At 40.1% G+C, this 18,551-nt stretch overlaps 1 protein-coding gene across 1 annotated transcript in view; it reads left to right on the plus strand.

Annotated features, from left to right (window-relative positions):
• The first annotated feature begins 1,635 nt into the window (after positions 1-1,635).
• LOC149245528 (uncharacterized) overlaps positions 1,636-18,551 on the plus strand; it is a 532,706-nt gene continuing 515,790 nt past the window's right edge. The window contains exons 1-2 of the mRNA XM_089439077.1: positions 1,636-1,848; positions 2,282-2,324. Of these exons, the coding sequence (XP_089295203.1) occupies positions 2,306-2,324 (19 nt within the window). The 5' untranslated portion in view covers positions 1,636-1,848; positions 2,282-2,305. The remainder of the gene's footprint in view (positions 1,849-2,281; positions 2,325-18,551) is intronic.

The raw sequence follows: 18,551 nt of genomic DNA on the forward strand, positions 1-18,551 counted from the left end.
GCTGCTAGCTCACAATTCACACCCATATAATATAACTCGACAAACCAGGAGCCCAAAAATCACTTTAATTGTTTTCCAACCCCATAACTTTGTCTCTATATATCTATTTTGAAGAGCATATAATGCTTTCCATCCTCCTAAAATTATCTTTTTTCTACGGTGCTCCAAATTGAGCTTGTTGTTGAAACCAATCCCGAGCTACTTGTATTCATTTACTTCTTCAAGAATGTTGCTTTCAAAGAAGAATGTATGTTGGCTCTGCTTCTTTTTATTTGAGAAAATCATTATTTTGGTCTCGTTGATATTGACTTTCATCCCCACTGCTTTACAAAAATGCTCAAGGGCATAAAAGTGCACCTGCCATCCTTGGACCGATTTAACAATCAATACAAGGTCATCAACATATAAAATAAGCTTTATCACAAACTCCCCCAACCGAACACCATCCCCACCTTGCATATTTAGCCACTGTTCCAATTTATCAATATATAAAGCAAAAAGAGTAGGGGATAAATGACAACCTTGCTTGACTCCGATGTCACTTCTAAAGCTTTCTAAAATGCCTGCTGAAGTTTTAATTTTGACTTTCATCTCTTCATAAAGCCTATGGACGACAACTTTAGAATGCAAAGGAAATTCAAGTTCTTCCATTCTACTCCACAACTTATCTCTAGGGACCATGTCAAATGCATCTTTGAAGTCAACAAAGCAACAAAATACATCTTCTTTGCCCTCCCAAACCTTTTCAATGATGTGTTCAACATGATACCATGATCTACTGTTGAATGCTTGACCTAAAACCTGCTTGCCCTTTTGCCCTCTTTTATTTGACTTCTGCTCACTTACTGATTCTATTTTCCACCATGTTGCTGAAGAGCTTTGCAAACAAAGGATTGATCATAATGATTCTATAGTTGGATGGATTATTAATGTCTCCACTTTTAAAAAGGGGTATTGCTAGAGTAGTTGTCCAATCTCTTGGGAATCCTTGCCAAATGACGTTGTTGAATATTTCCATGATATGCGGTGCAATAATGTTCATTCCCCACTTTAGATATTCTCCTTGAAGTTCAACTAAGTCCTTTGCCTTTCCTATTTTCAACTTCTTAATTCCTGTCTCTACTCCCTGTAATGTGAAAAGCTTTGTAGTTGTGTTGATCCTAGGAGGAGGCTCCTCCTCTGATTCTTTTTCATAGAGTTGTCTTGCATAGTCAAACCATTGATTGACTATAATATTATTTTCAATTTACTTCTTTCTTGATTGAAGTCCCTGCCAAAAACACTTTGGGTGATTCTTCTCGCCTTATTTGCATAAACTATTCTTTTTTCTTTTTAAAAATTTGCTTATATAATTTTACATTCATCTTCTTTTCACCTAATTTTTTCAAAATTTTTTTTACCATTTTGCATTCCTCATCAATTTACACAAAAACAATTTGATTTCAAATATTTTTTTTGGGCGGCTATTCTTTTACCTTTCTCAATTTCACTCTTAAGACCAGCCTGACCAACATACTTAACTAACCATCGAAACGACTTGCCGAAAGAAACCAATAAAGACTTCATGGCTATGCCTTGCATCGTGCCGGAACCGCATTGAGCCGAAAAAGAAGGAAAAAGCAATTTGGTCCTTTTTATGAAGTTTACTAACGTGCCACGTTTTTGCATTTCAAATGAAGTTTACCTTAAATTTTTTTGCCGTTTTTGTTTGTAAGAGATGCTCAGTTCAAATGCCATGGAGTCCAAACGTTTGGTTCCCGCTATTTCAATTGTTTACTCCCATAAATACCTTCCCACCTTAATTCCGCATGCAAATCTGTTCAGATCCGATTTTGTGACGAATTTAAGGTATGGCAAGTTTGGAACTTGCTCCGATACTGGTTGTTGTTTGGTCTGAACATGGCTGTTTCTTCACTTGCTGTGTCCCCAATTTTTAGGTTTTTGCCTGTTGAATAACCTTCTTGTAGGACCAGGTTTTGGATATTTTGTACTTTTACGATGACTGGTATACCAGCTCTTCGTTTCACTTCAGTTAGTTTATTGTTCATGTTGGTCTCATCCCGACTAATGATATAATCCTTTGGTGCCTCTGAACCATTTGGAATTTAGTGAACATTATTATAATTTTTTAATTTAATTTCACTTCACAATGTCGTGATTTGCCTGAGCCGTTATTTTTCAGCTGTCAATGATTCAGTATCATTTTGGTATATATGGGTTTTTTTTTTTTTTGAAACATTTGAGTGTATTTGATACTGATTTTGGTGTTATTTATTGGCAGTATTGAATACTATCAGATTTCACAATGGTTGGATCAAGTAACCGTATGTATTGCATCCCTTTTAACCTGTTCCAATGTTTATTTGATGATTCGGAGCTTTTTCTAAGGCTTATTCTGATGATAAAATCGAAGGAATGGCGGCGTTTTATTCTTTTAGATTTACAGCAAAAGGGTGTGGCCCTTTTAATGGTTTTATTGTTGAAACATTTAGGGATTGTGAATTTTATGGTTTGCAGTTCGTGATTTTCATTAATGTTACGATTTGCAGTTTATGATTTTCACCTGCTCATTGATGTGATATATTTTATTGCTTATGAACAACATTTGGATGACCTATTTCTAGTCCATTTGGAGCACAACCAGCATTTGGGCAGGGCAGCACTGCAAATACTAACCCATTTCGGCTTAGGCCTTTTAGCTGCACAAACCCATCTGGTTGCAGTTCACGGTTTACTGTTTAGCGGTTAGCTGTTTGTATTTTTATTTTTTAAAATCTGCTTCTAAATCTCTACTAATGAATCAATTATGCAAGTCTAGATAGTTCAAGACCATAAGATAAAACCAGGGGTGTACTAAAACTCCCAATAACTATTTGTATGATAAAAAAATGCTCATTACACCCTATATACATAATAATCAAATAATTAATTTACTGTTTTCATAAGAACATCTCATTCAACCCTCAAGCACTTTAAGGTACTCTGCTAGCCACAATCGGTCCATGAAGGAAAACATGTCACAATTGGGATGAACCCTCGTGAGGAGGATAACGATTTTTACTTTTACCCCACATCAGCTAGACCCAATTGACAAATTGTTAGATAATTATTATTATAATTGTTAAAGATTAAGGCCATGAAGGATTGCTTCTCATTGTTTGAAGTTGGAGAAGTTTAATCAATGGCAAAGCCTTAGCATAGATTTTCTTCGAGCAATAATCCATAAAAGGCTTGCCATAAAACCATATCTAATCTATTTGAATGGGCCCATATTCAACGTTCTCAAGTCACAAACACACAACTTTATGGAATTTGCTGACATAATGGAGTGAAAGCAGAGCAGTCAAGAACTTGGGGATGATGATAGTGAAAGCAGAGCAATCAACAACTTGAAGATGAAGATAGTGAAAGTAGACCAGTCAACAACTTGAAGATGATGAGATGTGTTAAGTTGCTGCATGATAACCTCCATCCTTTGTCCTTATCTCATAAATCACCCCAGGTATAAAAGGCTTTTTTTTTTTGCAAAGTGTTTGCTTGTAAATGAGGGAAGCAACTCAAGTTGTCATTTACTAGAGAAAGTTCATATTAATACAAAAGTAAATCCCATCTTCAACTATAGTCCATTTACCACCCAAACTAATAGGCTTGCCGAGGTCCTTGCAAGCTGCTAAGATGGCACACACAATACAAGTGCTCACTGTCACCTTAGCACGACTCCCCACTTTTTAAGCCTTGCTCCTACTTGAATGGCTATATGACCATTCTCTGTAATAGAGGCTTCTTGAATGAGGTCTTAGGTGAAGAGAGGAGTTAATTATGACTTGACTGATTTGGAAATGTAATGTACGCAGAAAAATAATGTAGATAATAAGATATTTTACTCAAAATATAAGATAATAATCATGTAAATATCTCAAATGAGTAAATATTTAATCTATTTACCAAATATATGAGTTGTCCTTGATATGTACCTTAGGTAAGGGGCTGTTATATGTATTTCCATTTGCTGTCCTATGGCTGCAGATCTGGAAGTTGCAGAAAAAACTTAGAGAAACATCAAGAAAATCTATTTACAGGGCCACCCAAAAGGGCCTACACACTCTAGATTGGTAATCCAGAGGTAGGGGAAGCTACGACCTCAAATATAGGTAAAACTCATCCTTCCTAAGCTTCAGATCTGCAACAAATCTATGTCTTCATCCAACTGGAAACTTGTTGCAGAGATCCAAGGGTCGAATCCCCACTGGGCAAAATCCCAGAAATTTATTTCAGAAATTAATTTTACTTTTTAGTGGTTGGAATAGGCTCTAGACATTCGTAAAATTATGATAAAACCTCAAAAAAAATTAGAATTTTTTTACAAGGTTATGGATAATCAATAGTTACTTGGAGAAGTCCTGGAACTTTGAATTCTGCAAAATCTGAAGTATGTGTGGCTGTAAAATAACATAACTAACCCAAAATACCTTATGAAATATGTGTTTTTGAAAGTCCAAAATGAGGTATATTTTCTCCTTGGATAAAATCTGAAAATTATGGCTTAAAATCCCAGGGTTGACTAGCTAAACATAAGATAAAAATCTGAAAAAAACTCAAGCTAATAAATTTATTTTGTTTTATTTTATAAAACAAAACATTAAAAGATTTTGGTTTTTTAAAGAATAATGGTTGTTGAGATTGCTTACTTCAGCCAATATTTTACCTCTTTAATGTTGGGTTGTGAATCACATCCACTCTCAAGTTGCCTTTGCAATTTGGACAATAGATGGGCTCGGAGTCGAGAAGACTATGTCACCCCCACCTTTGCCTAAGATGATTCACAAGCTTCCAGATCCAACTAAGAGTGATTTCTGGCAAAGTGTCTCTAGTCTTCAAGCCCACTATAGGGTAGAAGAGATCTTCAACCACCACCAAAGGAAATTTTGAAAACTAGTGCCTTGGTTATTCCATCCACATGGCTATGTAGCCCCTCAATGGATCATCCTTCCAACCTTCATGTAAATTGGAAATACCTGTGTTTATCTTATTTAAAGCTATTACAACAAGAGCTATGGAAACGTGAAATAGAAAAAAGTTTTTTACAAATAAGAGTTCTATTATGGCATTTGATCTCATAGTTCAACAACTCGAATGAGAGGAGGGATTAGTCTTTTATAATTTTCTTTAGTAATGGTTAGTTAGGCCTTACTCTCAAAATAATATCATCCCCAACCTAGAGACTAAGTAAATGCAAAATAATTTTTTGTTATTATAATGTTTGTCCACATGAAGAATTCGAATTGGCTTGATTTGACCCTAGAGAGGCAAGAAGTGAAGAACAGTGGTCAAAGCTGCTCAACATCTTGATCAAGAAGACTCCAACGGTGAGTTGAGATGGCTCGCTCCACTTTGTTTAGCTCGATTTGGTCGATAGAAACTTGACTTGGTCTGAGGAAGTTCAAATTGGTTGAAAGGAAGATGACTTTGCTTTACGATAGCTACTTTTTGTCCACCCATGGTCCAAAATTCCATCTCTTGACTTCAAATGGCTAGTTTGACCCTTTGCAATGGCTAGCTTGTGTTGAGAAACCTAGGGGCAACTAGATTAGGTGATTTCTCTTACTTTGATAATTGTTTGTGATATATTTTTACTTGTCTTGATTAGCTTCTTCTTGCACTTGATTATTATTATGTTCTTATCATCAAACAACTACCAAACTGTGAAGATAAAATAGATAAGAGGACACAAAATGTAGGTTGTAAGCTAGGGCCAAAACCTCTCCTCTTGAGCGGAAAACCCACAAGAATTCTTCTCTTATAGAACTTCAAATTACGAATTCCAAGACTAAGACCCTTGTCAAAGGCCCCTCCAAGACCAAGTCAAGTCAAACTTCTCCTTCTTGATGAACTTTTCAAGCTACTTTGACCTAGCAGCTTCTAGCAATTTCGACCCAACAACTTCTAGCAACTTCAACCTTCCAGCAACTTCCAACAACTTCGAATTTCCAACGACCTTCCAACAACTTCGACTTTCTAGCAACTTCGACCTTCCCCAACAGTTTCTCTTGCAACTTCGACTTCCCAGCAGTTTCTTCTGCAACTTCCACTTCCCAACAATTTCTTCTGCAACTTCGACTTCCTAGCAATTTCTTCTGCAACTTCGACTTTGTTGTAGTAAAGTTGCCCTAATATGTTTGTGTGTGAGAAAAAGATAGAGAATAAACCCAAAAACTTCGTCCTTCTTCCTTCTTCACTTGCCTTTCTTCTGCGTCTTCTGCGCTTGGATGATGAGGAATGAGTGAGTGTCCATAGGTGTTCGAGTTTTGTCTTATATATAGGTGTCTTAGGAGGTCGAGTTTTGTTTTATATATAGGTGTCTTAGGAGGTCAAATTGTTGTCCATGAGGCCGACTTGATTCTTCTTGTAGGCCGACTTGTTTGACAAGGTCTTGGAGGGTCTTTATGACACTTGACTTTACTAAAATTTTATTTACAAGATACAACATGCCCAAAGGGTTCTTACATGTATGAGAATGACTCTTTTGAATTCATAATTCTATGACAAACTTAGAAGCACTCAATGGGTGCTTGACCTACAACTAAATTTACCTTGAGCATGAAACCTATGCATCAAGAAAAATAATAAATTTGAAAATTTCTTTTTCTCTTTTTATCAAATACATAAAATCATGATTACAGTAGACATTATGAAGGCCAAACACTCCCTCTTAACTAGGGAGGTATTCATAATCCATACATGGTACTTGGACATTCTCATATTGAAGAATTCTCGTAAGAAGTGTCCAAATTGGTAAACCATCTTATTGTTACTTTTTGTAGCATCAAATGTGCTTCTAGCCACAAAATTTTGTGGAGAGGCTAGAATACATGAGATCTCCAAAACCCAGAAATCGTTTCTGGAAATTTTGCTTAGAAATGACTTAATTATATTATTAACTAGTTTTTAAATATTTCCGAAGTCTAAACTTAGGGAATGTGGTTAATTAATCAGTATTAATTAAGTGAAGGTGAGAATCATCTAGAAACTCACATGGATCGTCCAGAGATGATGCCAGCATAAGCCGACAATACACACATTATGCAAATAAAATTGCATGTCACTGGTCCTAGGCCTTAATCACCCTCATCCATGGTGAAAACCTTCTTAAACCAAGGTTTAATGTTCTTAATTAAGTTTTATGCGGAAATGTTATATTTGACTATTCAATAGTCTAAACCTTCATTAACCTTTCCAGCGGAACTTTATTCACCCTCATAAACTTTGGTTAATTCTATACCCCGCGCATATTAACCAAACCTCACTCTTAACTTTGATTATATTTGATCCAATACGATCCTTCATATCACTTCTTCTCTGTGTTCTGCTCGAACTCCACTTGCAAGCTCTGCTACACAGAACCTACTCTAGTTCACACAGATTATAACTAAATTACTTCATACACACACATAAACTCAAAATTGAGTTGTTTGTATTAATAAACAGGTATTTGCACATGAACTCTCTCCTTGGCCTGATCTTCTGTATCAGTGGCCTCTATTTTCCTACCTGCCCGTAGGCTTACAATCAAACCTCTAACTATCTAACTTGACTAACTTTTCCTCTGCCTTTTTGGCTTACATTTATACAAAAGGATTCTATAACCAATTCCTGGTTTAGATCCATAAACTTCTCAACAAAATCCTAAAATCTCATCTTTATCCCTAAGGATCCTCTTTAATCCACAAATCATGAAACCAACCCCTAATCTAAGTGTTAAAATTGGAAACTAGGGCAAAAATTCATGTAGGTCATTTTATTCATGGCTAATAATATTTTTATTAGATTCCTCTTGTCGAGAGGTGTAGGATTGATCAAAGATCATCAGATTCCGATAAGTATTTATGGAGATATGAATTTATTTTGATTATGGAATTACTATCAAGCCGACCTACAACTCATGTAGGCTCAGAAGCCCAACAGTCGCATCTATTCAGACATTAACGTTGTGTATAAATATAGGAGGACTTTTCCTCATTTGCACTCACTCATCTCATCACATCTCTCTATCTCTATTGCGTAGAAAAGAGTCTCTTCTCTACTGCGCAGAAAAGGGTCTCTCTCTCACACATGTGAAGCCGAAAGCTGCTGAAACTGAAGCTGCAATTGCAGATCCAAACTTTGACTAGCGTGGACCATCAAACCTCCTCTTCTGATCTGCGCTGTTGGTTCATTTGAACCTCCTCTGAAGGTTGCAACTTTTGGTGGTGGAATCAAGTCGATCCGATGGACGGTTTGCGAGATATCGACTGCTCTAGTTTGAAGGAAGCTGCTGAAACTAAAGCTGCAACTGCAGATCCAAACTTTGACTAGCGTGGACCATCAAACCTCCTCTTTTGATTTGCGCTGTAGGTTCATTTGAACCTCCTCTGAAGGCTGCAACTTTTGGTGGTGGAATCAAGTCGATCGGATGGACGGTTTGCGAGATATCGACTGCCCTAGTTTGAAGGAAGTTGCTGAAACTGAAGCTGCAACTGCGGATCCAAACTTTGACCAGCATGGACCATCAAACCTCCTCTTCTGATTTGCGCTGTAGGTTCATCTGAACCTCCTTTGAAGGCTGCAACTTTTGGTGGTGGAATCAAGCCGATCCGACGGTCGGTTTGTGAGATATCGACTGCCCTAGTTTTGATGATGAAGCTGATAATGTTGATCTAGGGTTTGCTACTGTTGATATAAATCATATTTATTGTACTATTTCTCTTTGTTGAATTATTGAAGATAAAAGAAGATTTGATCAAAGGGTTTCTCCACACATTGTGGGGTTTGTCCTTGGCTAGCCGCCACATCTTGTGTCCTTTGTCTTGGCTTGTTTTCTGTCGATTGTTTAATGTTCTATCTGCACTTTGATTTATGTACATGTGATTGCAAATCTGTGGAATATAATAAGAAAAGAAGTAAACTATTATAACTTATAAGCATAGAACATACCATAACTTAACACTAAGATTTACAATTGATGCTTAAATATTTCAACTATCCTAAATATCTCATGTTCTCCAACATTTGAGAACATTTACAAATATGCCTCACTATAGTTAATTAAATCTTTATTCTAGCTTCTCTCATTAAAATCACTCAAAACCTTAATAATTACATTAATTCAACACTTAGGAAACCAACTTCCTTAAAACACAAGACCCCCCTATGTCTACTAAAATACAATGATTCTTCTGAGCTGAATGCTCCTGCATCAGGAGGTTGATGTGGTGATGGAGAATACACTTAAGTAGTTCGATTTCTGAGCAAATTGATTTCCAGAGTAGCAGCAGTCAGTTGCAGGAGAGAGCCAGAGATCGAAGCAGTGATTGAGGGGCAGAGACAGTAAGGCTAGAGGAGGTATTCTAGATCCAAAGAGTGCATTTGCAGAGAGGCTTGCGTTGAGGCAATGCAACAACTTCTAGAGGCAAAGTCGAATTGCTGAGAGGGATTGACGTTTTCAGTTCTAGAGGCCAGGAAGGAGTTTCAGAGTGTTGGAGAAGAGTCTTTCTAGTTAGCAGAAGGCAGAATGATGTCATCAGAGACCAGTCTGAGGCTAGACATCCAATAGGCTGTGCAGACACTGACGTAGAGGGTCAGAGGGTTGAGTTTCAGAAGGCAAATCATGTCGGGAGTTTGTTTATGGGGTGAGGAAAATTCCTCACTAGATTTTTGCCAGTATTTTTCTCTATAGGATTGCCAGATTTCGGCATCTTGTTGTACTTAGAATTTCTCACTATTGCATAACAATAAAACCCTCATCTGCTGCACACTTTTGTCCAAAAATAATTGTATTATTTTTATGTGTGCGCTAGCATTTCTTCTAGTGTTTTATTCTTCCACAGTTTTATTTGTGTAGATTGTAGTGAGATTTATTCAATATTTGCTGTAGCAAACTGCAAATAAATTATTAAATAAAATTTACAATCAGGAGAATAATTTCCAGTTGCTACAATAGGATTCCAGTTTGGAACTTTCACATGGTATCAGAGCGCAGTTGATCAGCGGGAGAGCTCAGAGGTGAAAACAAGGAATTTCACTGCTCACTGTGGGTAGCAGGCTGAAATTCCCAAGTGCAGCGCAGTCATTCTGCCAAGAGGGCGAATTACTTGTGGAGGTTTGATTTTTCTAAGTGAGGGACAAAAAAATTCGATCCTATTAGATCAAGTGATTCTAGAGGCAGAGGGAGCAACCTAGATCTTTTGTTGGGCAGATCTTTAGTTGGACGCTGTGGTTTCTGCAGCAGTTCGCTAGAGCAAAGCCAACGTCGGGGTGGAAGAGAGAAGAGCACACACAGAGGGAAAATTTTCCTTAGGGAACTTCTAGTCTCAAGAAGTTCGATTTTCCTTACAGATTGGCAGTGATTGTGAGAAGATATTCTCACTCCAGAAGGGAGTGCGAATAGTAGAGCAACATCTGAGCAGAAGGAAAGAGGGAGTTTTCAACAGTTCATTAAGATGGCCACTGTTGGGCTTCGTGATTAGGAAAGATTGGATGGAGCTTCCAACTACATCATTTGAAAGGCAACGATGTCCTTCGTTCTAGATGAATACGGCCTGAAAGCCTATATTGATGCAGTGGTGGCGGTTCCTCAAGATGCAAATCAACAGAAAGAGTACAAGAAGGAGATGGCACGGGTGAAACAGTTGATCCTAGATGGAGTCCGGGATCATGTTGTGTCACATATGGCTGGAAAAGGTATTGCTAAGTAGATGTGGGATGCTCTCTCCACATTGTAACAGGGTATTTCTGAGCAATGGAAGAGGTACCTAGAGGAGAAGCTGAGATGCATTAGGATGTAGAAGGGGGAAGCCATAGATCCCTTGCTCACCAGGATTCAGGAGGCTCGAGACTAGTTGTCAGCTCTTGGGGTAGCGCCTCAACCCATGAAGCTAGTGCGATTGGCACTCAATAGTGTCTCAAAGGAGTGATAGGTATTCTTCCAAAGTATCTTGGGCAGAGATACCTTGCCAAGATGGGACAAGATGATTTGAAGCAGGAGGAGTTGAGACGAGCTCTATTGAAGAGCTCCATCAGTGGCAACAACAGTGGATCGAAGCAAGTGAAGGAGGAGGAGAATGTGGCCTTCGCATAAAAGGGTTCCAGTTAGGGACAGGGGGAGGAGAGGAAGAAAAAGAAGGACCCGTCGAAGGTCAAGTGCTTCAGATGTGGTGAGCTTGGTCATTACAGTACTTAGTGTCCTCCCAAGAATAATGTTAATTTTAGGTATGTTTTATGCTGATAACAAATTTACTTCAATTTTCCATATTAGCTCAATATCAATTCCAGATTAGCAATCACATTTAGCATGATAGTAAAATGCAGATAGAACATAAACATAAATTACAGAAGACAAGCGAAGACAAGAGGACATAAGATGTGGCGCTAGCCAATGTCAAACCCCAATGTAGGGAAACCCTTGATCAATTCTTCTCATATGTTCTTCAATAGTTCAACAGAGAGAGAGATAGTACATATACATCAGAAGTCAACATTTTGACTTATCTAAATGAGAGCAGAGATCTTCTCTAAGAAGATGGCATATGAGGCAGCTGATCTGACCTCACTGTGCTACACCCAATCATCGTGCTGGACCTCATTACAATGCTGCACACATCATACTGTTGTACCCATCATTGTGCACTATGCTGCACTACCCACTGTTGTCTCTAACACGATGCTGCTTCCAACTGCTGCATCTAAACATTTTGCTCCATGCACCTTACTGCACCATGCTGCTGCATCCATCACATCATGATGCACTCCTTTGGGGTATTCAACACTCCATGTTAGCCCAACACGTGGCTCCCACAGGCTCCAAATTTGCTTGTCACTTTGTTGTTCCTAACTGTTTTGGTTAGGGCACTTGGGCAGCCCTAAACTCTTCTCAACAGTCCTTGAACAACTTTCCAAATCTGCTTGTCACTTTGCTGTTCCTAACTGTTCTGGTTAGGGCACTTGGGCAACCCTAAACTCCTCTCAACAGTCCTCGAACAACCCTCCAAATCTGCTTGTCACTTTGCTGTTCCTAACTGTTCTGGTTAAGGCACTTGGGCAGCCCTAAACTCCTCTCAACAATGCTTGAACAACCCTCCAAATCTGCTTGTCACTTTGTTGTTCCTAACTTTTCTGGTTAGGGCATTTGGGTAGCCCTAAACTTCTCTCAATAGTCCTTGAACAACCCTCCAAATCTGCTTGTCACTTTGCTGTTCCTAACTATTATGTTTGGGCACTTGGGCAGCCCTAAACTCCTCTCAACGGACTTCAGACCTTGTTCGACCCTTAAAACAGTCCTCCACCTTGACTGCATTTAGGGCAGCTTGAACATGACTTTGTCTTAGGCACCTTCACCATGACAGCGTCCTAGATCTAGGGCACATAGAGCTAGGACAATATCTTCTAGGAGCTGCGTAGATCCTTCTTCCCCATGACAGCATATAGGGCAACTCTTCTTAGGGCAGCATATCTCTTAGGATCTCTCCTCCCACCAAAACCCAAAGACAAGTGGAGAAGAAGAGATCACAAGAAGAGTGTGTGCAAATGACTAGCAAGCCACCTCTTTTTATACTAAAACGTTGAGCACATGTGGGGGCAATTTGGTCGTTGGCCGACCTTGACAAATTGTCCCATAACACAAATAAATTCATATCTCCATGAATACATGTCGGAATCGGATGATCTTTAGGTCAATCCTACACCTCTCGACGAGAGGAATCCAAGAAAAATATCAGCTTCCATAGATAAGATGACCCACATGGAGTTTGCCCCTAGTTTCCAATTTTAACACTCCCTCTCAACTAGGGAGAACTCCATCTGCTAATCCAGCTGCCAGACTGTACTATCTCTGCTATCAGTGCCCTGCACTACGCTGCTCTGCTGAACTATGATGAAGAAGAAGAAGTGATCGAGAATGTATCATACCATCCTCTAGTAACTTGAAGTCAGTTCCATATAACAAAGAGTGTCTCATATCACTCTTACTGACCCGAAGTCAGTCCCAATGAAGAGAGTGTGTCACACTACTCTTATTGATCCGAGATCAGTTCCAAATAAAGAGAGTGTATCATACCACTCTTACCGATTCGAAATCAGTTCCAAAAAAGAGAGAGTGTATCATACCACTCTTATTGACTCAAAGTCAGTTCCAAAAGAGAGTGAGTTATGTCACTCTTATTGACCCGAAGTTAGACCCAATTGATCCCAGATCAATATCACCCTAGCATAGGGAGTACGGTAGTAACATGATGCGTCCATCGGTACTGCTATGGGCCCTATCCTCATTTCCCTGCTCATTGGCCAGATGAGAGGTACTTCCCATGAGTCCCAGACTGAATGGGTAGGATGTCTCGGCAGGAGAAGGATGAACCACTCATCCTGCCTACATGTCGCCAGGGGTATCCCAGGCGAAGGCTAAACCACTCACCCAGCACACAACAAATCACTAGGGGAAGGCTGAACAACTCACCCTATGACTGTGTCTCAGCAGGAGAAGGATGAATCACTCATCCTGCCTACATAGCAGACCATCAGGGGAAGGCTCAACCACTCACCATATCGTTGCTCATCGCTCCAAGATGTACCCCCAAGCCCCCAGAGCTCCCAGAGCTCAATGTCCATATCATACAGGACCCTTAGGAGAGAGTCTCTCCACGACTCCTAGTCGTTCTTGGAAAGTCACAAATTTGACCTTTCCTAGGGGCTTCGACAAAATGTCGGCGACCTGCACATTAGTCCAATGCAATGGAGCCTTCTTGCTCCTTGATGTACCATATCCCAGATAAAGTGGTACCTGATGTCTATATGCTTGGAGTGATCATAGAACACGAGATTCCTCAACAATCGAATCCCCCTCTAGTTGTCACAGAAGATCACGGTGGTATCCAACATGTGTCCAAACAGCTCACTGAAGAGCTTCCTCAACCAGGCAGCTTCACACGAGGTCATACTCGTAGCTATGTATTCGGTCTCAGCGGTGCTCAAAGAAACAAACTTTTGCTTCCTGCTCATCCAGGATATCGTAGCAGAACCAACACCCAGAGGTTCTCTTGTGATCCTCTACATTGCCTACCCAGTCAGCATTCGAATAATCGTGTAACTTCACATTTCCGGCAGTGTATCTCAATCCATGAGAGATTATGCCCTGAAGATATCTCAGAAGATTCTTAGCACCAATCTAGTGAGGCTCAACCATATATGAGCTCAACATGCTAACTGCAAAACATATATCCAGACAGGAGTTCACCAAGAACATCAATGCTAGAATGAGTTTATGAAACTCAGAGGCATTTCCCAAATCAGGTCCGGCATCACTATAACTTCTGAAAGTTAAGCTCCATCGAGGTAGTCACAGGCTTGCAGTTTACCATTCCAAATCTTGAGTCCAACTCCCTCTTACTTTTTCAAATGAGAGGGTCTGCACTTGTCAGAAAGAGGTCGTCCTCACAAGGGGCTAGTATGAGAGGTCTATCATCCACAACTTGCAAGCAATGGTTTGGATCGGCTTCATTCTTAGTGAATCTCAGCTTCATTAGACAACTATCAATCCTCTCAGATCAAGCCCGGGGTGTTTGCTCTAAGACATAGAGAGCTTTCTTCCATCTGCATACTTGAGATTCCCAATTATGAATTTCAAACCCCTCAAGTTGTTCCACATCTGAGGTCTTGCTACATGAGGGGAATGGTCCCCTTGTAAGTTTTTTTGCAGTACATCTGGGACATGTACCTTCATGCTCTTGTTGAATTCAGGCATCCCTGTCACCATCTGACTCACATCAGGTAGGGCCCCATAATAAGCAGACCTTCGGTGTTATAGAAGAGATGTGTCAACTAACGTGGCCCCCAATGGACTTCTTGCAACTTGATATAAATTGCCAACCCTGAACCCAAGAATAAAAGCAGCTTTGAAAAATCGATTTTCAAACACGTACCTTTCCATGGATGAATGCCACCTTGAAACCTTTGACTTCCATTGTTGAAATGGACACCAGGTTCTTCTTGAGATTAGGTACATAAAGAACTTCTTGTAAATGAATCGTGTTGCCCTCATTCAATTGAGGGGTAACATTCCCTACACCCTTTTCAAAATAGGTGGCATAGACTCCAAGTATAATCCCCACGATTGTTTCCATCTCTACCAAATTAGAGAGAGCTTCCTTCTATTAGATGGAGTGCCTTGAAGCACTACAATCAATAAGCCAGATTCCCAAAGAGTATGGAGGAGAAGTAGTGGAGAGGGCCAATACAAGATAATTCTCCTTCAGTTTATCAGAAACAACATTTGATTCTTCATACTTGGAGTTCCTTGCTTTCTTTGAAGAGTCGGCCATTTCCTTGATGACCTGCATTACCTGTCATTCCTCCGATCATTGAGGATGTCCCTGGAATTATTGTTATCATCATCAAGTGATGAGTCCTTACCATTCAAACACTTCTTCGCATGATGGCGGAACTTATTGTAAGCAAGGCATCTGCCTTTTCTTCCACCCTTAGATTCGGACTTTCCATTGAAGTGATCTTTAGGTAGGTCATCAAATGCTTCCGCTGCGCCATTTGGATAATATTCTTTGCTTCGACTTCACCCTTGGTGAATTTGAAGAGGGATGAGGAACCCATTGACCCTTTTTGTCCTTTCCAACTGTCTTCGGTGATTTCCCTTTCACTCTGCTTGGGCTTTGTCTTCGCCTCAGCTCCGATACCATGTTAATTTTAGGTATGTTCTATGCTGATAGCAAATTTACTTCAATTTTCCATATTAGCTCAATATCAATTCCAGATTAACAATCACATTTAGCATGATAGTAAAATGCAGATAGAACATAAACATAAATCATAGAAGACAAGCCAAGACAAGAGGACATAAGATGTGGTGCCAGCCAAGGACAAACCCCAATTTGGGGAAACCCTTGATCAATTCTTCTTATATGTTCTTCAATAGTTCAGCAGAGAGAGATAGTACATATATATCATAAGTCAACATTTTGACTTATCTAAATAAGAGCAGAGATCTTCTCTAAGAAGATGGCATATGAGGTAGATGATTTGAGCTCAGGTGAAGGCATACAACGTCCACTGATCCAAGGTGACTGCATCACCATGTTGCACCTCACTGTGCTACACCCAATCATCGTGCTGGACCTCATTACAATGCTACACACATCATATTGTTGTACCCGTCATTGTGCACTATGCTACACTACTCACTGCTGTCTTTAACACCATGCTACATCCAACTGTTGCATCTAAACATGTTGCTACATGCACCTTACTGCACCATGTTGCTGCAATATATCGTGTTGTTGCATCCATCACATCATGATGCACTCCTTTGGGGTATTTAACACTCCATGTTAACCAAACACGTGGCTCCCACAGGCTTCTCCAAATCTGATCCAAATCTGGTCAATACCCTTGACCCAACACACCTCTAACACTGCTCCAAATCTGCTTGTCACTTTGCTGTTCCTAACTGTTCTTGATAGGGCACTTGGGCAGCCCTAAACTCCTCTCAACAGTCCTCGAACAACCCTCCAAATCCGCTTGTCACTTTACTGTTCCTAACTGTTCTGGTTAGGGCATTTGGGAAGCCCTAAACTCCTCTCAACAGTCCTCGAACAACCCTCCAAATCTGCTTGTCACTTTGCTGTTTCTAAATGTTCTGGTTAGGGCACTTGGGCAGCCCTAAACTCCTCTCAACAGACTTCGGACCTTGTTCAACCCTTGAAGCAGTCCTCCACGTTGATTGCATTTAGGGCAGCTTCAACATGACTTTGTCTTAGGCAGCTTCACCATGACAACGTCCTAGATCTAGGGCACGTAGAGCAAGGGCATCATCTTCTAGGAGCTGCGTAGATCCTTCTTCCCCATGGCAGCGTCTAGGGCTGCTCTTCTTAGGGCAACATATCTCTTAGGATCTCTCCTTCCACCAAAACCCAAAGACAAGTGGAGAGGAAGAGATCACAAGCAGAGTGTGTGCAAATGACTAGCAAGCCACCTCGTTTTATACTAAAACGTTGAGCACATGTGGGGGCAATTTGGTTGCTGGCTGACCTTGACGAATTGTCCCATAACATAAATAAATTCATATCTCCATGAATACATGCCAGAATCGGATGATCTTTAGATCAATCGTACACCTCTCGACGAGAGGAATCCAAGAAAAATATTAGCTGCCATAAATAAGATGACCTACATGGAGTTTGGCCCTAGTTGCCAATTTTAACAAAGAAAGACAAGGAGAAGCAAGACTAGTAGGTAGCGTGAGTAGAGATCGATAGGCTTTCCTCCAAGTTGGAGTAAGACTTCGCGATGTCTTCTGATATACCTCCAGGAGTGAGGTGGGATGACTTGGTGTTGTAGCCCCAGAGCGCTACAATTGGGCAGGATCCTTGAGGAGTCCACCTCATGGATCAATACCTTGCTACTGGGGCCCACAATGTTTAGTAGCAGGATGGATTAGTGGTAGTTTATGCAGTCAATGTTAGTTTTTGTAGCATCAGATGTGTTCTAGCCACAAAATTTGGTGGAGAGGCTAGAATACACGAGATCTCGAAAACCTAGAAATCATTTCTGGAAACTCCGCCTAGAAATGACTTAATTAGATTATTAACCAGTGTTTAATTATTTCCCAAGTTTAAACTTAGGGAATATGGTTAATTAATCAATATTAATTAAGTTAAGGCAAGAATCATCTAGAAACTACACGAATCGATCTAGAGATGATCCTAACCATCAATTATGTTTTAACCTTGGCCGTTGCTGCTCCAACAGAGGATTATAAGAGGAGGTCGATGTGGTGATGGAGAAATCACTTGAGACACTTAAGCTGTTCGATTTCCAAAGTAGCAACAGTCAGTTGCCGGAGAGAGCCAGAGTTCGAAGCAGCGAGTGAGGGGCAGAGACAGTGAGGCTGGAGGAGGCATTCCAGATCCACGAAGTGCATTTGTAGAGAGGCAAAAGAGCCATAGAGAAGTTGACGCAGGGGCAACACAACAACTTCTAGAGGCAAGTTTGATTTGCTGAGAGGGAGATACGCCTTTAGCTCCAGAGGTCGGGAAGGAGTCCCAGAGTGTTGGAGAAGCATCTTTCCAGCCAGTAGAAGGTAGAACGACTTCATTAGAGACTAGTCAGAGGCTTGACGTCAAGCAACCTGCCCAGAGCAGTGCAGAGGCTGACGTAGAGGGTCAGAGGACCGAGTTTTTGAAGGCAAGTTGTGCAGGGGATTGCTTGTGGGGTGAGGAAAATTCCTCACTATATTTTTGCCAGTATTTTTCTCTGTAGGATTGCCAAATTTCGGCATCTAGTTGTACTTAGAATTTCTCACTATTGTATAATAATAAAACCCTTAGCTACTGCACCATTTTTCCGAAGTTGGGGTTTTCCAGGGACTTTTGTCCAAAATTAATTTTGTTAATTTTATGTGTGTGTGTTAGCATTTCTTAGCTTCCAATGTTTTATTTTTCCGCAGAATTTTATTTGTGAAGGTTGTAGTGTATTTATTTCGATATTTGTTGTAGTAGATAAATTATTAATTAACT

The sequence above is a fragment of the Pinus tabuliformis genome, chromosome 7, assembly GCF_031772625.1.
Source record: "Pinus tabuliformis cultivar Carrire ecotype Pingquan chromosome 7, CPIR1, whole genome shotgun sequence".
In the NCBI taxonomy this organism is placed as follows: domain Eukaryota; kingdom Viridiplantae; phylum Streptophyta; class Pinopsida; order Pinales; family Pinaceae; genus Pinus; species Pinus tabuliformis.